This window comes from Lithobates pipiens, unplaced genomic scaffold (genome assembly GCF_037356315.1).
Source record: "Lithobates pipiens isolate NorthernLeopardFrog02 unplaced genomic scaffold, aLitPip1_a1.2 Scaffold_3, whole genome shotgun sequence".
NCBI lineage: Eukaryota > Metazoa > Chordata > Amphibia > Anura > Ranidae > Lithobates > Lithobates pipiens.
The window spans coordinates 163,922,075-163,940,851 of NW_027507790.1; the positions used below are offsets into that span (position 1 = coordinate 163,922,075).

Here is an 18,777-nt window from a genome sequence, read left to right on the forward strand (position 1 = left end):
ATGGTACTTTTGTAACTGCTGACAGACTGGGGTTTCTTTCACATTACCATTGATCTGGGTAAGTTAGAAAATCTTGAGCCATAGTCTTGATAGGTGCTCTATATCAAGGGTTTTCGGACTATGGCCTTCCAGTTGTTCAGGAATCAGGAACTACAATTCCCGTCATGCCTAGTCATGTCTGTGAATGTCAGAGCTTGCAATGTCTCACAGGATGTGTAGTTACGCAACAGCTGGTGGGCTGCAGTTAGGAGATCCCTACTCTATATTATATATCATTGATTATATAGACCAGACATAGTGTACATGTGATGAACCATGTTTACAACGCACATCGCACTTTGGACATCTTTCTACTGTGATCATTACCCCTAGTTGTTTGTGTATACTGTCAACTTAAATCATTTTTCCTATTATGGTTTTATATTTCATGAAGGATTTTTTGTCCTGTTACACATTTTTTCATGGCTACAATGTTTCTGTGACAGTATACATACCCAATCCCTATTATATTTATCCCCATAGACTCATTCTGTCTTCTTTGCACTGGGTGCGTTGGGCCCCTATTATGTGTGCACGAGTATATAACTAAACTAAAAGGTGTTTTTATTTCTGTTTATCATTTCAATGAATACGATTCTTACCTGCTCGGAATGCATAGGAAAGGTGGAATGCTGAGCATATCCAAAATATATATTTTATATCTAACAACATATCGACCTGGAAAAGAAGAAAACATGTATTAACATGTATCAAGTGACGGACTTCAGCATAAATAAACAAACAAGGATATTTGGCATTAAAGCTGGCATTTATTTCTTGTACAACTGGCCGCCTGTGGGAGACCTAGGCTCATTGACAGTCAGCTGCTTTGGCCTCCTCCCCATGATGATGTCAGAGAAATGAAAATGAGCTCAAGGAGAGATGCCTGGGAACCTGGTGTTCTGCTCATTGACAGTAAACAGATGTCAGGAAAGGAAACACCTTCAAGAAATCCATGTTTTAAGTGAAAGTTGAAGCGAGAAGCTGGAATTCATTAGAAGGTCTGGACGCTAGTCAGTGACAAGTTTATAAACGTCATAGAGTTTGTATGAAAATAATTACATGAATCATGGGCTTAGTCTTATCAAACAGACTTAACAATATAATGTCTAATTTTTGAGATCTAGAATTGAAGTTATAATGTATAATTCTAGAGGGCCTGATAATTTTACAGTGTATCTAAATCCAATGTTCTTTTTATTTTAATTGTGTCCTTGCTGGGGAGATATAGCCTCTCTATTTTACCTTGTGACCACTGTCACTGGGACCAAAAGTGATTGGAAATTCAAAATTTTGTGTTGTCAATGGAACAGAAAGTGTTGTATAAACAAAAAAAGGTCTGATGTATGCCATTGGAGAGGCTGGATAGGGGGCAAGGCAAACAGTTGCTTGTCTGGAGCAGTATTTCTTAACTCCAGTCCTCAAGGCGCCCCAACAGGTCATTTTTTCAGGCTTCCCATTATTTTGCACAGGTGATTCGATCTGTTTCACTGGCTTAGTAATTATCCCAGCTGTTTCATCTGAGGGAAATCCGGAAAACATGACCTGAAGCTGAGAAACAATGGTCTGGAGGGTGACAAGAGAGGGACATGTCTTATAACCCATTAATCTTCCAAGAGGACCATTTTCTTCCTCTGTCTATAAGTAGTCTGTAGAAAACCTATCACAAGATAAATAACAAATACAGGGCTTCATTGGCTGACCTCCTTAAAAGACTGTCACACATGACCAAAATTTCAGCCTATTCCTGTTGAATCGGCCGAAATTTGAACTGTTGGCCAGGTGGAAAATTGTCAACTGAACAGTGATTACATCCAATCAGATGCAGTCCCTGTTCAGGCATGCTGGAAATCGTGGGTGCTGGTTGTAATAATTGATTAACCAGCAAAGAAGTTTCATCCTTCGGCGCTGATTAGGTTGAATGAGAGAAACCAATATGGTTATGGCCAGCTTAAGTATACCAGTTGTTTGACCTAAAATATGCGTGCAAAAGGTATTAAGTACATTCAGAACTCCTGATTACATACTTGTTATAGGTTTGTGACTCGGATAGTAATAAAGTCACCAAAGAACATGAAAGTTATATTAGCATTTTCAGAACGAAAAAGATGAGCAATTACATCCTCCATATTCTCTTGCTACAAATCTCCTTTAAAAGATATTAGAAGACTCGAAATCTAACTGAAGTCACATTATCTGTGTACTGTCCCCTGTGATTAAATTAATAAAATATGAGAATAGTAACAGAGTACATATGACTGAGTAAGGCTGGCCATACACTGTTCGAACCTAGGACAGGTCAGCAGGAACCGGCCGAGATTTGAACCATGTATGAATGTACCCCAATTGCAAGAAAGAAATTCACTCCACCTATGGCTGGATTTAACTTATAGAGCATTAATAAGAATAAGCCAATACTGAAACTGTCTTTTGCTTTTAATAATTATATTAGTATTAGGGATTGTACTTTCTGAGGCTAACATGCATCTGTCTTTACTACATGATGACCACACAGTAAATTACCACATAGATCTGTTAAAAGCTGTCTCCATCAAAAGTAGATATTTTGGATTTGGGTAAGTACTGGAACATTGAATCACCAAGCAGCTTTGTAGACTGCTTCTAAACACTCAAAAATGTTTTCATCCCCTGCAGGTACCTATGGTAAAACTGGTGACATTTGGGATTTCAAAGCCAGGAAAAGAGGTGACAACATTGTACTGGCCATATTCCTACATTGGTTCTAAAAGGCAAACCAAAGGTCATGTGAAGCTTTTCACACTGGGACCAGATAGAATGCCATCTGTGGCTGCCCAAGAACAGATCTTTATCTCATTTATCTTCAATTCTGGTTCGGGAGCAGCCTTTCCTATTGATGTCTGCCGTGCATTGGGAGCCTGTTCACCTAAGTGGAACCTCTCCATTCCAACAGTGACGGGGTGATCACATACCATCCATCCAATACAGCTGGACATGGTTGAGGTATTACCTCACATATGCTTGTTTGACTCAATACACACCAGTATACGAGTCCACACCTTCGGGTAAGAGTGCCAATTTTACCTTAGTGTGGTGGACCGCATCTTAAGGGAGAAGCTTTTTATTCTATTGTGCTTTAACATGGGTGTCTTCTCCTTCACTTCAAGGGCTTAATCTTCATAGTGGATTATTCCTTATTGAACGTTGATGCATTCATGAACTTTGAGTGTTATTGGCCATAGCACGGTTTTTTTCATTATTCAAATTTTTTTCCATTTTTTTTCGATTGACTTTACATTTTTGAATTTTGTATGAAATGCACTAGCCTATTGGCTTAATTGCTATATTGGTTGATTTCAACAATTAATTGAATGTCAGTATTCAAGTAAGTTGAAGTAAAGTGAGTTAAGAACACACTTCCAGGCTGCTGATTGGACGGTGAAGGTGCTGAAGCAAGCTGATCAGGTCTTCCCTTTGCTGTCTTTGTTTTAAAACACTGTTAATATATCTGTAGTGTAGAACAGCCCTATTGGCTGCTAATTTTAACTCTCCCCTACTTTAGCTGGCCAGTGGGCTGAAAAAAAAATATCAGAATCCTCCAGCCACACATGCAAGGTCAATGGAGGAATCCTCCCTCAAAGACATTGTATTTTGACAGTGGGGAATCTCCACTGTCAGAATACACTGATCAGAGGCTGCAGCCCACTATTCCTGTTGACAAACTCAATGTAATGTTTGACTTCTTAAAAACAGGAATGGCTACACATGGATCAAAATTTGTCTGAACCGGATGAATCTATGACCAGGTCTATGTAGGGAATTACAGGATGGTGATATGAAGAAAGGGCACTTACAGTTGCTGCCTTCAAAAATATTGACATTTTTAAATAACTAACCACTTTAATTTTTTTAACTGCCTAGAGTTCAGATTTTACCCAGCATCCACAAGAAAATGAAGACTTGTGGGCAGAGGTTTCCTTTAACATTTTGATATTATTGGGCTATACCTACCACACATAACCCATGATCATTCTTTTTCCCTGCTTCAAATGTGGCTCCAGCTAAGTAATGTATAAATATAAATAAACCAAAAGGGCACACTCTCAGCACGTAATAAATTAGGCTACACTTTCTGCCCATTTAAGGGAAAATAACTCCAAGTAAGGAGAAAAAAAAGAAAGACATATTGTGCTGCTTGAATTTGGAAACGTGAGCAATACACCAAAAGCACTATTAAATATATCTATGAAGTAGAATTGGCAGACTGCCCTACATCACTTTTTAATTGTGGCTTACAATACATTGAATTTCCATTTCATTACAATAATCAACCACATCTAACATAGATACATCCTTGTTATTATCCATTTTATATCATCGCAGAGAAAACAGAATTGTAGGCATATTTGGAAGTTCATGTGTATAAATGTTAATTCTTTCTATGTGAAAGGGTCCATTTTATGGTATTTTTTTTTATGTTGGAGAAAGAGCTTGATTTATTAAAACTGGAGAGTGCAAAATCTAGTCCAGCTGTGTATGGTAGCCAATCAGCTTCTAACTTCAGCTTGTTCAACTATGCATTGACTAAAAAAAACAAAAACCTGGAAACTGATTGGTTTCTATGCAGAGCTGAACCAGATTTTGCACTCTTCAGTTTTAGTAAATCAACCTCAAAGCGTGATCCTCTTTTTGGTTCATTCCTGCTCTTTATGATTGTGGATAGTAAAGGAAAATTGCTGCTTCAGGTGAGAGACTCCAGGCACAATGAATAGTGTAAGAATCCTCACACGGGTGCAAGCCTCATCTCGCCTGTCATAGAAGACTGAAAGAAGGAAGAAATTAGCTGCACACCAACCTGATAGAAGTCAATTTATTGAATATTCCATGCAAACAATGACACACACCACGGTTGCAGAGGCTGGAACAGAAGTGGACTAGTTTTGCACAGCTATTCTGTGCTTACTCATCACCTTGAGTGATGGTGATGAGTAAGCACAGCATAGCTGTACGAAACTAGTCCACCTCTATTCCGGCCTCTGCATCCGTAGCGTGTGTCATTGTTTGCATGGAATATTCAATAATCGGACATCTATGACGTTGGTGTGCAGCCAATTTCTTCCTTCATTCTGCTCTTTAGGATGCCAGAAGAACAATCTTTTCTCCATTCCCAGCACATACTGGAGCCAAAGTGAATCCCCCATATATCCTATAACAAGTCCACTAGAGGGCACAGTTATTAGGTATTACTAACTGCAAAAACCAACGGACACTATTCTGTACTCCTACTTCTGGACCTTTCAGCTGCCTTTGACACGGTGGACCACCCCCTCCTCCTCAAAAAACTTTACTCCCTTGGTCTCCGTGACTGTGCTCTTCAGTGGCTCTCATCCTACCTATCCCAACGCACCTTCAGTGTCACTTACAATTCTACTTCCTCCACTGCTCTTCCCTTCTCTGTCGGAGTCCCCCAAGGTTCTGTTCTTTTATTTTCATTCTACAACTCTTCCCTGGATCAGCTGATCTCACAGCTTTCAATATAATTTCTACGCTGATGATACACAAATCTATCTCTCCATCCCTCAACTCACTCCATCAGTCTCCCCACGCATCACTAACTTACTAACAGACATATCTGTATGGATGTCACACCACTTCCTCAAACTCAACTTGTCCAAAACCGAGCTTATAATATTTCCTTCCCCACGTGCCTCTTCCCCTGACTTCTCTGTCAGGAGCATTGGCACAACCATCCACCCATCCTCACATGTCAGGGTGCTAGGTGTTATCCTGGACTCTGAACTCTCTTTTTGGACACACATCCAATCACTTTACAAAGCTTGCCACCTCAACCTCCGAAACATCTCTAAACTATGTCCCTTTCTAACCAATGAAACCACAAAGCTCCTGATTCACTCCCTGGTTATCTCTCGCCTTGACTACTGCAACTCCCTCCTCATTGGCTTACCTTTAAATAGGCTATCCCCACTTCAGTCCATCATAAATGCTGCTGCCAGACTCATCCACCTTACAAACCGCACAGTGTCTGCTACCCCTCTCTGACAATCCCTCCATTGGCTGCCACTTACCCAACTAATTAAATTCAAAATACTAACACTTACAAAGCCATCCACAATTCTGCCCCCAGCTACATCAGTAGCCTAGTCTCAAAATACCAACCTAATTGCCCACTTTGTTCCTCCCAAAACCTCCTGCTCTCTAGCTCCCTCATCACCTACTCCCATATCCGCCTCCAGGACTTCTCCCGAGCCTCGCCCATCCTCTGGAATCCGCTACTCCAATCTGTCAGAATGTCTCCAAATGTATCCACTTTTAGGCGATCCCTGAAAAATTTCCTCTTCAGAGAAGCCTATCCTGCCTCCATCTAACAACTGCACTATTTTCTCCATGAGCTCATCCCCCACAGCTATTACCCTTTTGTATAACTTGACCCTCCCTCCTAGATTGTAAGCTCTAACGAGCATGGCCCTATGATTCCCCCTGTCTTGAATTGTATTGTATTGTAATGTCTGCCCTAATGTTGTAAAGCGCTGCATAATCTGTCGGCGCCATATAAATCCTGTATAATAATTATAATAATAATTAGGTACCATGCTGATCACTTTCCACTAGATTGTCTACAGTAGCCCAGTCTGTAACAGCTGCAATACAATTAATGGTTGATCTCACTGCTGGGGTCCTCAGGAGTAATAAAGACATAGAGGTAAATAAAATACTGTCACACTTTATCAAAAACAGAAAATTATGTTTTGGGTGAAATTGCTCATTAACAGAAAGGTGACCCAATCTAATTTGCATTTGACCCAATCTAAGTGGATCTAAACAAAAGCTTTACCAGCTTTACCAGCCACAGCTTAGGTGGAAAAGCCTGTTCCCTGAAAGGCATGGCGAGGAGAAGGACCACTGAGCTTGATATGAAAGAAGCTGTCTCTCTGCAGAGGTCTAAACACAAGAACCAACTGGACAATGGATTCCTATTTCCTAAGGGTCATTGAAATTGTCACTGGTAAGCTGGCTCCAGTTCAGTAGCACTCCACAAAATGGTCTCCTGAAACTTTCCAAGCAGTAAATCACAGCCGTGATGAAGAGGGGGTGTGTCTGCCACCCTAAACATATTGGCTCTATGATGCTATGAATACATTTTAGCATTTAATTACCTTTGACACGTTGGCTTTGTGCTCTCATTGGATTCTATGTCTCTGCAGAGATCTAACACACTGCCTGTTGAATCAGAGCTAGAGTTCTCCATTCAACAGGGAGCACTAGCTTTGTTGATTGTAGAGAGTCTACTGCTTCCACAGAGTAAGCAAAGGTCCTTCTTTACTACATGCTGGCAGGGGAAAGGATTTTCTACTCAAGCTTTGGCTGCTTTCTAATGAAAATATATAGTATGACATTGCAAACCTATTTTTTTTATTATTTAGCAGATTTAGATTAATTAAAGTTCGGTTAGGTTTTAAAGGAGATCCCCAGCTTAACCCCTTCCCACCACTGTCTCTCAGCCCTTTAATAGCTTCAAAATGCTGGGAGGTGGGCATTCGGGTCATGTGACCACTGTGATTGGCTTTGAAAGCTCACAATCACAAATATGCATCGGGAGCTTTCCAGTCCACGCCAGTGATTGTGCTAGGATTGTGCAGGGCACCCACTCTCAGTATGGATAAGTGTTTGTATAGGTCAGCGTTAAAGAGCACCTGCCAAGAGGCCGCATATATGCGCCATGTCAGTGGGAGGAGGGCAAAGGGAAAAAAATAAACCCATACATGAGAACCCACTATGTTGTAGGAGAGCCAAATGCACATTTCTTGTAAAAATAAACCCATACATGAGAACCCACTATGTTGTAGGAGAGACAAATGCACATTTCTTAACCCCCCCTCCCAACAGTAGAATCTCTGCCTTGTTGCTGTTAAATCCAATTGGCAGTATAAATCTTCTGTTAGGACAAAGGGACAAAACATAGGTCTATTACATCTGAAAAGACAAACTGTAATACCAAGTTTCCCCTGAATAGGCACTGCTGCTGGAAACTTAGAGGCTCTCTGTTGCACACAATGAACTAGGGAGGGTAGGCCAAGACCTTTCTGCATTGAATAAGAAGTGATCTCTTGCAGGAGTTCACACTTAGTAAAAGTGCAATTTCTTTAAAATGGAAAGCACGCCATTAAAATAAAAAAACAGTCTACACACTAACTTTTATTAGCCTGTTTGCCTCAAGTGCAAACATAAATAATTAAACATGATAAATTAATGGCCATTGCAGTCCAACAAATAACTCTTTGAAGTCAGAATAAATCCAGTGGAAGTTCCCCTTTGTGTCCAGTAAAGAAACCTTAAGTGACAGCAATTTGATTGTGGACCATGACATCACTGTGACTATGGTGCTGCTCCAGTGACCCAGGATAATCCTTACCTCTCTATGTACTGCTCTGATCCTTTCTCTAGCAACCTCCTCCTCTAAAGTTTGCACATACACCTCCTCTTCTCCCTCCCCCTGACTGGTGCCCTTTAACAAAAAGATGTTGTCAAGCACTGCCGTTTCCTCTAAGTGGGTGGTTGACATTATTGAATTGTATATGCGCTAATTTATTTTATTTCTGAAAAGAGGCCCCCTAGCTTGGCCCCAGTGACTTAAATAGGCAAGTCCACAAATTGTACATGCTAAAAAAAAATTATATATATATATATATATATATATATATATATATATATATATATATATACTTGCTATACCTGATGAAGGATCTTGATATCTACAAAACGTTGTGATTGATTTTGTGATGTCTCTTTGATTAGTTTTCTACTCTCTTAATAAATTTACTAGGTGCTGCATATTGGACTTTTTCATTTATAGTTTAAAAATATTAACTCTGCAGCTATTACCTTTTGTACCACCACCTCCCTTTAAAATGTAAGCTCTACGAGCAGGGCCCTCCTGTACCTTTTGTATTGAACTGTACTGTAATTGTGTTGTCCACCCCTATACATTGTAAAGTTCTGCGTAAACTGTTGGCGCTATATAAATCATGTATAATAATAATATATATACACACACACATATATATATATATATATATATATATATATATATATATATATATATATATATATATATAAAAGCTGTTAATACTTAGCATGTTAATGGGCTTGGATATTTCAAGTCAATATATGGGTGATAACGGGGCCTCTTTTCAGAAGTGATTATGATTAGTTTTGTATATATATATATATATATATATATATATATATATATTTAGATTGTAAGCTCATAATCATTCAATTGTAAATTTCTTGAGGGTAGGGATTGATGTGAAAGAAAAGTCTCCTTTCTAGAGCAACTGTGCTTTAAAAGGGGGTCAGTCTAATGGGCACCCTATTGTCCTCTTCAAAGGAACGCAAACTTGCACACTATTTGATCCCCTATTAACAAAATATCACAATGCACTATAGGATTATGTCTTAAATGATTTAGCTTTAAGTTGACCATCGAATCAAACTGTACAAAAATGTCATTTTTGTGCCAAGCCAACAAATGTAAGTCCAGGTAAGGAAAATCAGTGCGGGCAGGCGTAAGACACAAGAAAGTGACAAGAAGTCTGTGTTTTCAGCTTTCATGTAAATCATGGCAGTGGTTTGGTGTGAAGGGAATAAAGGGCACACTGTATTGTATTTCCCTAGTCCACGTGGCGATTGATAAAATGAATATTCCCTGGACATTGTCTGATTGTACACTGCAGCTTCCCTCCCTCCTCTCTTTGCAGTCACCGCCCTAGATGTGGCTCATGGAGACAGCTGGCTTTTGTTAGGAGAGACTCATCTGGGACTACATCTTTCCAGAGGTGAAATCAGATCCCAGCCAGGACTCCCCAGTGCTCCATTCAAAGGAGACCAGTGTCCAGTGTGCTTATCCTTCATCCATTCACTGACTTATATGACACCCAATAGAACAGTTACTTTCAATATAGCATCCTTCATCTTCACAAATATATATATCTATATATATATAGATATATATATATATATATAATCTCTGACAATATATTAATTGCATTATTTATCTGGACTAAACAAAAACCCAACAGCAGAATGTAACTCTTATGCCATTGTCCTCTGTCTCCTCTTGGCACATTACCCACACCAAGCACACTGTGCCCCTACAGACAAAAGCTGGCACAGCTTGCTGGAACATGCACTTTTTCAACAGCTGATTAGGCAGGTAATGGATGCCCTTTGCAGCATAAACCTAACATTGGAGGAAATAAACAGGTTTTATGGCATTTCGGCTCTAATAAATGCAAGCTGGCACTACCAGCTGTGCAAAATCATCAATGCCCACTAATGCATTAAAACATTGACTGCTAGATTGCACAAGATCAGAAGCCAAAGTCATATCTCAAGGCAAGGAACTACACTTTGATTCAAACGGGGAAAAAATTGTTTGGGAGGAAAAAATCATGACTGTGTATTTAAACAAACTCCAATTAACAATGGCTAGATGAGGAAAATGAATGATGCTCAGCAGAGAATGACACAAAGGGGGTGTGTGAGAACCTCGTGGACAGGAGCTTTGCAGTGGGGATGCTGCGAAGTGTAGTGCCCTCTCCTTCCAGCAGGGGTCGCCTGCACCCTCTTTAGTACTCTGCACATTCCTAGACATCGCAGGATCCCCAGCAGCAGCAGTAGAACAATGCAGCGCTGACTCTCATAAAACACATCAGCCTGGTTACAACTGATCAGCAGCAGAATGGGACACAGCATGTTCATTTACAGCAACTACCTCACTAAATCTAACTGACAAGGTGGTGACTGGCTTTTTTTTGTATACTCTTTTTTTCTCTTTGGCTGGAGTAAATCCCTAGTCACATAAAGTCATTCTGTTACTGGTACCCTTGAATGGGGTGACATTACTTTATACAGAGCTATTGAACTGCAACAATACACCTTAACATCTGCGAAGTCAATATTGCCTCTTAGGATCTAGAGAGCTCACACAGCATGAGCAGTGTACATAAGGCTTGGGCAGCAACAGGCTTAAGAGAAATGTACTCATTAACTTGGAACAAGAGCTGACCCCTGCTCTAGATGCCATCCATATGGGACTTTGAGTGGCAATGTTTAACTTGGGGGATATGAGCCTGAAATGCTACATAGTAGATTATTGCCGCATGCCATTGGCTTGCCTTCACACTTTGCATGCTTGTAATACATAGTGGGTTTTTTTTTTTTTCATCTTAATCAAATTGGGGGTCCGTATACTTTATACATCAGAAATCTAAAATCCTGTGTTCTCATTGTATAATATCCAATGTATATAATACTATGGGTGCTAATATTTAACTTGGGAAATAGAAGCCAGGGGTCCCCAGTGCTCCATTCAAAGGACATCAGTGTCCAATGTGCTTATCATTAATCTACTTAATGACTTATATGACACCCAAGAGAATTGTTACTTTTTGTATAGGATCCTTCATTCTTATTTGAGAAATATATATCTATATAGGTATAGATATATATAGATATATAGATATATCTATATAGAGAGACAGAGAGAGAGAGATAGATCGATAGATCGATAGATAGATAGATAGATAGATAGATAGATAGATAGATAGATAGATAGATAGATAGATAGATAGACAGATAGATAGATACTTTGCATGCTTTCATTATTTTTTTTGTAATGGAATTGGAGTTCCATTGACTTTATACATCAGAAAGCTACAAGGCTGTGTTCCCTTTTCACTAGAACATGAGCCCCCTTTGTGGTTCCCAAGCTTTGGACAAAAGCAGATAGTCTGCAGCTCCAGTGAAAGGAGTTTGCTTTCCAGGAACACGAGCTGAGTATAGTGGCTGCTATCATACAGGATCCCACATTACTAGATGTCATCAGCAGCTCTAGCTCCATCCTTACTGTGCGCATCCCTACCACATCCCTACCTCCTCTTTTGTGCTGCAGAACAATGCACCCCAAAGTTAAAATCAGCCTGCAATGTGCTGCATGTGTGTGCCTTTATCCACTACTTAAAGGAAAAAGGGTGAACCTGAATTACTTTTTGATGCCCAATTTAATGAGTTGTTCTGCAATCCATTGCCAAAAAAAGACAAAAGACACAGTAAAGTATATTACCTTTAAGGATGACTATTTAGTGTCTTGGCTGCATCAAGTCCAGTATTGTCCAGTGATGAGTTCTGCTATTCCAGAGTTGCCTGTAGATGGTGGTTAGTATATCCCTGGGTCAGAGGCTGCAGGAGGATGCTGTGGGGTTAGGTTCTCTCTGTGCTTTTATCACTCTGCAGCTTTCCTCCTTGAACAAGGGCAGCTGGTGGCAGACCTCTGTCTCCGACGTGTGTCTGTAATGAGTCCTTGTGAAAGAAGAACCAGAGTCTTGCTGGCTGCAAGTTCAAATGCGGGATCTGACACCCCTCATGATTATATCATTATACCGTCAGCAGAGTGAGAAGGAGGGGCGCTCTGTACAGAGGAGGGCTCACTCACCCTCCCTCACTCCAAGGAGTCACACATCCCAGCCTCCCACCTATGGATCCCATTATACACAGCTCTACTTTCCTTACCACCAGCCAGGACAATAGTGCTCTGCCCTGGGCATCATCCTCCTCTCATACAATGTGTACCAACTACTTACCTCTCCACCCCTCTATAGGGAGGAAAGGGTCTGGGGACAACCTGGTGTCTGCATATCCACTGATATCATACATATATAAAACTATGTGTGATTGTGTGATCTATCTATCTATCTATCTATCTATCTATCTATCTATCTATCCATCTATCTATCTGTCTGTCTGTCTGTCTCTCTCTCTTTCTCTCTCTCTATCTATTTATCATCTCTGTTTAACTGTCTTTGCTTATCTGCTGTCTACTAAAAATTCTAAGGCTATCTGTCAATTCAGTTACATAATTTCTATTATCTACAATATTACATCTATATCATCTAATAGATAAAACACATGTGCCTGTGTGATCCAAATCTATCTTCTGTCTATCAATATATCTATCTATATCTATCTGTCTGTGTTACTGATGTATTATAGATATTTATTTAGCTGTATAGTTGAAATTGTAAATCATATGTGCCTGGGTAATCTTAAATCAAATGTAACTCTCTCTCTCTCTCTCTTCCCCCATCACTCTCTTTTTCATACTCTCACATTCTCCCCCCCCCCCCCCCCCCTCTTTCTTGCTCCCCCTCTCTCCTCTCTCTCTCTCTCTCTCTCTCTCTCTCTCTCTCTCTCTCTCTCTCCACATACACTGTCTTTTGAAAACATATATCTATTAACATAGTTGAAATCATATTTGTCTACAAGTTCTCTAGTTTTCTCTTTCTTTTTCTTTCTTTCTTTCTTTCTTTCTTTCTTTCTTTCTTTCTTTCTTTCTTTCTTTCTTTCTCTTTCTTTCTTTCTTGTTCTTTCTTTCTTTTTTTCTTTCTATGGATATCTTATAGATATCGATCAAAGTATCAATCTATATAGTTGATATCATAAATCATATGCCTGTCTATATATCTCAGTTATCATGTATCCATCATACATCTATAAATGCTGTAGCTACACATCTGTATGTCGTGTGTATATGAGATATAGGACTACCTGCATTCTACATCCCTGTGCACCAGCTTTTTAGTTATTTCCCTATAGGTGGACATCAAAGAGATGACAAGTATATTGTGTGTACACAATGAAGAAGCCAATGTTACTTTCTATTCAGTGTTTGTAAACAGTAAGTCCACAAATCTGGTGTGTCAGTCTTTGCTGTGAAGATACAATGTAACAAGCTGTATGGATCTTTGCCTGCTGATCAGACAGTCCTCAGCCTCCAATACACAGGGAGATCCTCAGATACAATGTAACAAGCTGTATGGATCTTTGCCTGCTGATCAGACAGTTCCCAGCCTCCAATACACAGGAGATCCTCAGACTGTTGATAACATCCATAGACTGCTCTAGCTTGGACATCCTCTCTCATGTTCTGTCATCTGCTCCAAGTAAACGCCCCGGGACTATCCAGTCCTGAGCCAGGACTGTCTCCCCCCCCCCCCCCCCCCATCTCCTTTGGCCCAGATTGTTCATATTGAAATAAACATTTAGTACATCTGCTGATTGCAGCTCCTGGCAGGGATGACTTCTTCCTGGGAGCAGATCACTAATACATATAAGCAGACCGATGCTGGGACTGAGCTTCCCATGATGTCACTATTGTCTTAGCTGGTTTACATGGCATTGGCATCTTTGAAGTGACACCTCCTGCTAGAGAGACAAATCAATGGGATGCTCTCCCCTATACTGCACCTAATGTGATTTTAATGAAATATGAGTCTTTTCAGCTGTCACCTAGATAAGCCATGTGCTTGTAGTAAGAAAAAAAAAGAGAGGAGTTTTGTGAAACCACAAAGAGAAGACTGGGAAGAGTGCCAGCATCTCCCTGTAATCGCTTTGGATTCATTCATGAGAGACAGTCAGCCTTTAGTAGATGAAATAAAAGGAACTGGCTGCAAGAGTTGCATACAGTCTGTCTCTGATTGGCTGCAAACCTTTTTGCTTTGTGTAGATAATTTCCATCTTCTCTGCATGGGGTACCTCCTGTAGACATGTCTTAAGATCACCATATACAGTTCAATTTTTGTTTGAACAAAAAAATCCTTAGTAAGAACATTCTTTCTTACCATCAGTGAATCAACCAACTTTGTTTGAAAATCCTTAAAGCAGAACTCCAGGGGGAAAAAAAACATTTCCCCATGCAGTGGGGCTGTGTCTAGGGGTGAACACAGAACTTAGACTCACCCAATAGTTCCACCCTTCAGAAAACAGTGCTCCCCCACATCCAGCGGTGGACTATTCCTGCTGTTCTCACATCCATAGCTGGTCTATGGGCATGATGACGTCAGGAATAGTCCACTGCACAAGACCAGTAGAGCATGAGGGGGAGGAACCGTAGGGGTCCATGCTTGCACTGGGAGGATTGGAGGATTAGGTGAGTATATCTCGGTTCTCCTCTCCCCCTAGACAAAGTGAGCAGGTACCTATGCAGTGTGAGCACAGCTCCATTGTCCTTGTTTTTTCCTTGAGTTCTGATTTAAAATTTAAAGCTGGCCATACGCGTTTCAGATTTTTAATTTTTTTTTGATCCGTCAGGAGTCTGATCAAAAAAAAACTGAACGGTTTCCACTATAGATACAATCAGTTGGACATATCAGAGTGATTCTGATTGGTTGGGTGTTGACACATGACAACTTTGACCATTCAGAATCATTATGATCCATCCTGGTGTCCCTTAGGGAAGAAGGGGAAGTAGGGCAAAGGTGAACTTACACTTTAAAATTTCATTCAAATCTAGTATATGAATGGAATACAAGTTTCATTATAATGGAGTTTACATGTTCCCCCTTTGCTTGTGTGGGTTTCCTCTGGGTACTCCGATTTCCTCCCACACTCCAAAGACATGCTGGTAGGTTTATTGGCTCCTATCTAAATTGGCCCCAATATGTGTATGTATTAATGTGAGTTATGCCCTTTACACACAATCAGAAATTCTGCCAGCAAAAGATTGAGAGCAGGTGCTCAATTTTTCGGTCTGAAAAAGTTCCAATCGGTAATTCCGTCTGTACTAATTCCGACGTGCAGAATTCCTACGCATACTCAGAAACATTTTGGCGCATGCTCGGAAGCATTGAACTTAATTTTCTTGGCTCGTCGTAGTGTTGTACGTCACCGCATTCTTGACGGTCGAAAGCTCAGAGAACTTTTGTGTGACCGTGTGTATGCAAGCCAAGCTTGAGCAGAATTCCATCGAAAAAACCATCCGTGATTTTTCCAATGGAAATTCCGCTCATGTGTACGGGGCATTAGAGACCTTAGATTGTAAGTTCCCTGAGGGTAAGGATTGATGTGAATGTACAGTGCTGTGTAAATTGATGGTGCTATTTAAGCACCTATAATAAATAACATTTAAAAAAATTTAAAATTTTTGCTGAACTAAAATCATATTCACAAAAAATTTCCATCCTGTTCCTTAGAATTTCTTCGTCACTACAGAGTAAATCTAAGCCCTTGTTCACATTCGGTCGGAAATTCCGCCAGAAAATGTCTGATCGGACCGTGTGGGCTCCATCGGAAATTTTTCCGTCGGAATGTCTGACCAACAAAGTTTGAGAGCTGGATATAAAATTTTCCGACAACATGATCCGATCGGGCACAATGCCACCTATGCTCAAATCAAATTACGAGACCAAAGCTATTGGCTACTAGCCTGAACGTCATCACGTTCTGAACGATTGGATTTTCCGACAACTTTGTCCGACCGTGTGTATGCAACACCAGTTTCAGACAAAATCCATCGGAAAAAATCCGACGGATTTTGTGGTCGGAATGTCCGACCGCGTGTACAAGGGCTAACATCAATTTGACCCCACTAATCATTAGAGAATTGAAGGAATGTCCCTCAAAAAATGTTTGCATTAAATTCCACTGCTGTATGGCCAGCTTTAGGTTTACTCTTTGTACACTACACTTTAAATATCCCCTGCCTGTCTACACAGGGGATCCTATGTGTTCACACCTGTTGGAGTCGAAATACAGCAAACAAATAAATGGATTTAGTGGTCCTTCTAACAGCTAGCTTTAATGTTCGTACAGTAATAAAGCATTCAGTGCCTTGTTGGAGCCCTAAACAGCGATGATTCAAACACAAAGGTTAAGCAAGCAATGCTGGTCACATATAGATGGAGGTAAACAGACTTGTGCTCTTCCCACCTATTCACCATTGTACAATGCAGTAGACACAAGCGACGCTTGACTCATCCCTGATCACAGGGGCAGACCATAGTTCAGACTCTCCAGATGTTGAACATTTGTTTGATGATGGGAACATCATTGTGGAGTAGAATTTCCTGGCTTTGACTGTAAAGGTCCACTAAACAAAAAAGTACACGCTGATTTTCTAATAACATTGACATTAATGAGGCTGTATCCAGTTCCAGGAATTTGATAAAATTGATGCACTGCAAGGGATAACCGATCGTTTCGTCTGTGGGTGCATGATTAGGGAATAATCCTTACCTTGAAACATGCTCCTGTAGGTCCCATCCATCTGTGTGATAACTCGCAAGAAGCCTTTTCTCTAAGGTGCCCCCCAGCCAGGGCGACACACCTGCACTCTCAATGTACAATGCAGGGTTAATAGCCATGCTTTGTATGTGATGACAAGAGACTCCCCCACAAGTCCGCAACGTCAGGGAGAAAAGGATGGCAATGTAGAATGCTGGTGAGGGGAGTCAGGGTAAGTAATGCAGCCTCTTCAGCTCCCTCTAGAGCTAATTCAGAGCTAGAGCATTCATCCCCTGCAGTGTATGTTTGGGGGTGTGAGGGTGGGTAATTCAATGATAGATCATGTTTAATTCCCATAGCTGGACTTTAAAGTTTGCACAACAGCTTAACAAAATAAAGCTAGGAAGACCCTGCTCTTGAGAGCTTACAATCTAAAGGGCAAGTGATATGATACAAAAGACATTATAATAGTACTCTCCCAACAATGCCTCCAGGAGGACAGCAATATCTTTACTCAGGCCCCCGGGGGCGACCCCCCTGCCAAAACACTCTGGTTAGCACTCTCAAACATTGGAGAGCACTCATCGGGAGCCGATCGGCTCCATACACACGGGCCGAATGTTGCCAGCTTTTTATTAATCCGGCTGATGCCGCCTGGCATTTGGCCTATGTGTACTAGGCTTTAACTTCCTAGACTGAGATGCCAGCTCAGAGGTGAAGCGATCATGTAAATTCTGGTGCTTGTGGTTGTGTTGAAAGGTGTTTGAAATAGATCAGCCCTTTCTATGGCCTCTCCCCTTGTGTCTTGTTACAAAGTTAAAGTGATATTAAAGCTTCAATGTTATACTTGCCTGCTGTGTGCAATGAGAGTGCACCCATAGAAGGCCCCCACTCCCTGGTCACATGATTTGATTGGCAGGAGCCGGAGCCAATGGCTCCTGCTGCTGCCAATCTGCCCAGTGAGGAGGGAGAGAGTAGCTGCTCCCATGCACAGCATTGGATCGAGATTAGGCTCAGGTAAGTATAAGGGGGGGGGGGGGGGTTCCTTCCTTCAATCTCTACAGCTACAGATCGGGAAAATGTCTCACTGCCTGTAATTAGCGCTGTGCAGTGCCGACTTCCTAGCGGGCTCTACATGTGCTGGTTGTGAGCACGCCTGAACTCATCCTTACTGACTATGGAGGAGTCCTGCTGTCATTATACAATGACGAGGATTCCTCCATGGATGGGGGAATATATTTGTTTTTGTTTTTTTCAATCACCTCGCTGGCTGATCTACACACTAAAGGCCCGTACACACTCTCAGATTTTCTGCTTACCGTATATACTCGAGTATAAGCCGAGATTTTCAGCCTCTTTTTTGAGGCTGAAAGTGCCCCCTCGGCTTATACTCGAGTCGCCGCTGTCTGACTGCTCGATCAGCGTATCGAGCAGACAGACGGCGGACATTAATTTTCAAAAGCCGCGCCTCCTTCTCCGCCTCCGCCTGTGATAGGCGGAACACTGAATTTCCCAGCAGTCAGTGTTCCGCCTATCACGGACATCCGCTCATTCTCATACTACGGACGAGTATGAGAGGATGTCTGTGATAGGCGGAACACAGGCTGCTGGGAAATTGAGTGTTCCGCCTATCACAGGCGGAGGCGGAATTTTGAATTGTAGAATGGCCGCCGAGAAGAG

The 18,777-nt window shown here is 41.1% G+C and overlaps 1 protein-coding gene across 2 annotated transcripts in view; it reads right to left on the reverse strand.

Annotated features, from left to right (window-relative positions):
• Positions 1-12,454, reverse strand: part of VCAN (versican) — a 131,248-nt gene extending 118,794 nt beyond the window's left edge. The window contains exons 1-2 of one of the 2 annotated variants that reach the window (XM_077462440.1): positions 12,164-12,454; positions 642-717 (exon numbers count right to left, since the gene is read on the reverse strand). In XM_077462440.1, coding sequence (XP_077318566.1) covers positions 642-711 — 70 coding nt within the window. In that variant the 5' untranslated portion in view covers positions 712-717; positions 12,164-12,454. The remainder of the gene's footprint in view (positions 1-641; positions 718-12,163) is intronic. The other variant, XM_077462442.1, reaches the window with a different exon arrangement.
• Positions 12,455-18,777: the final 6,323 nt, after the last annotated feature.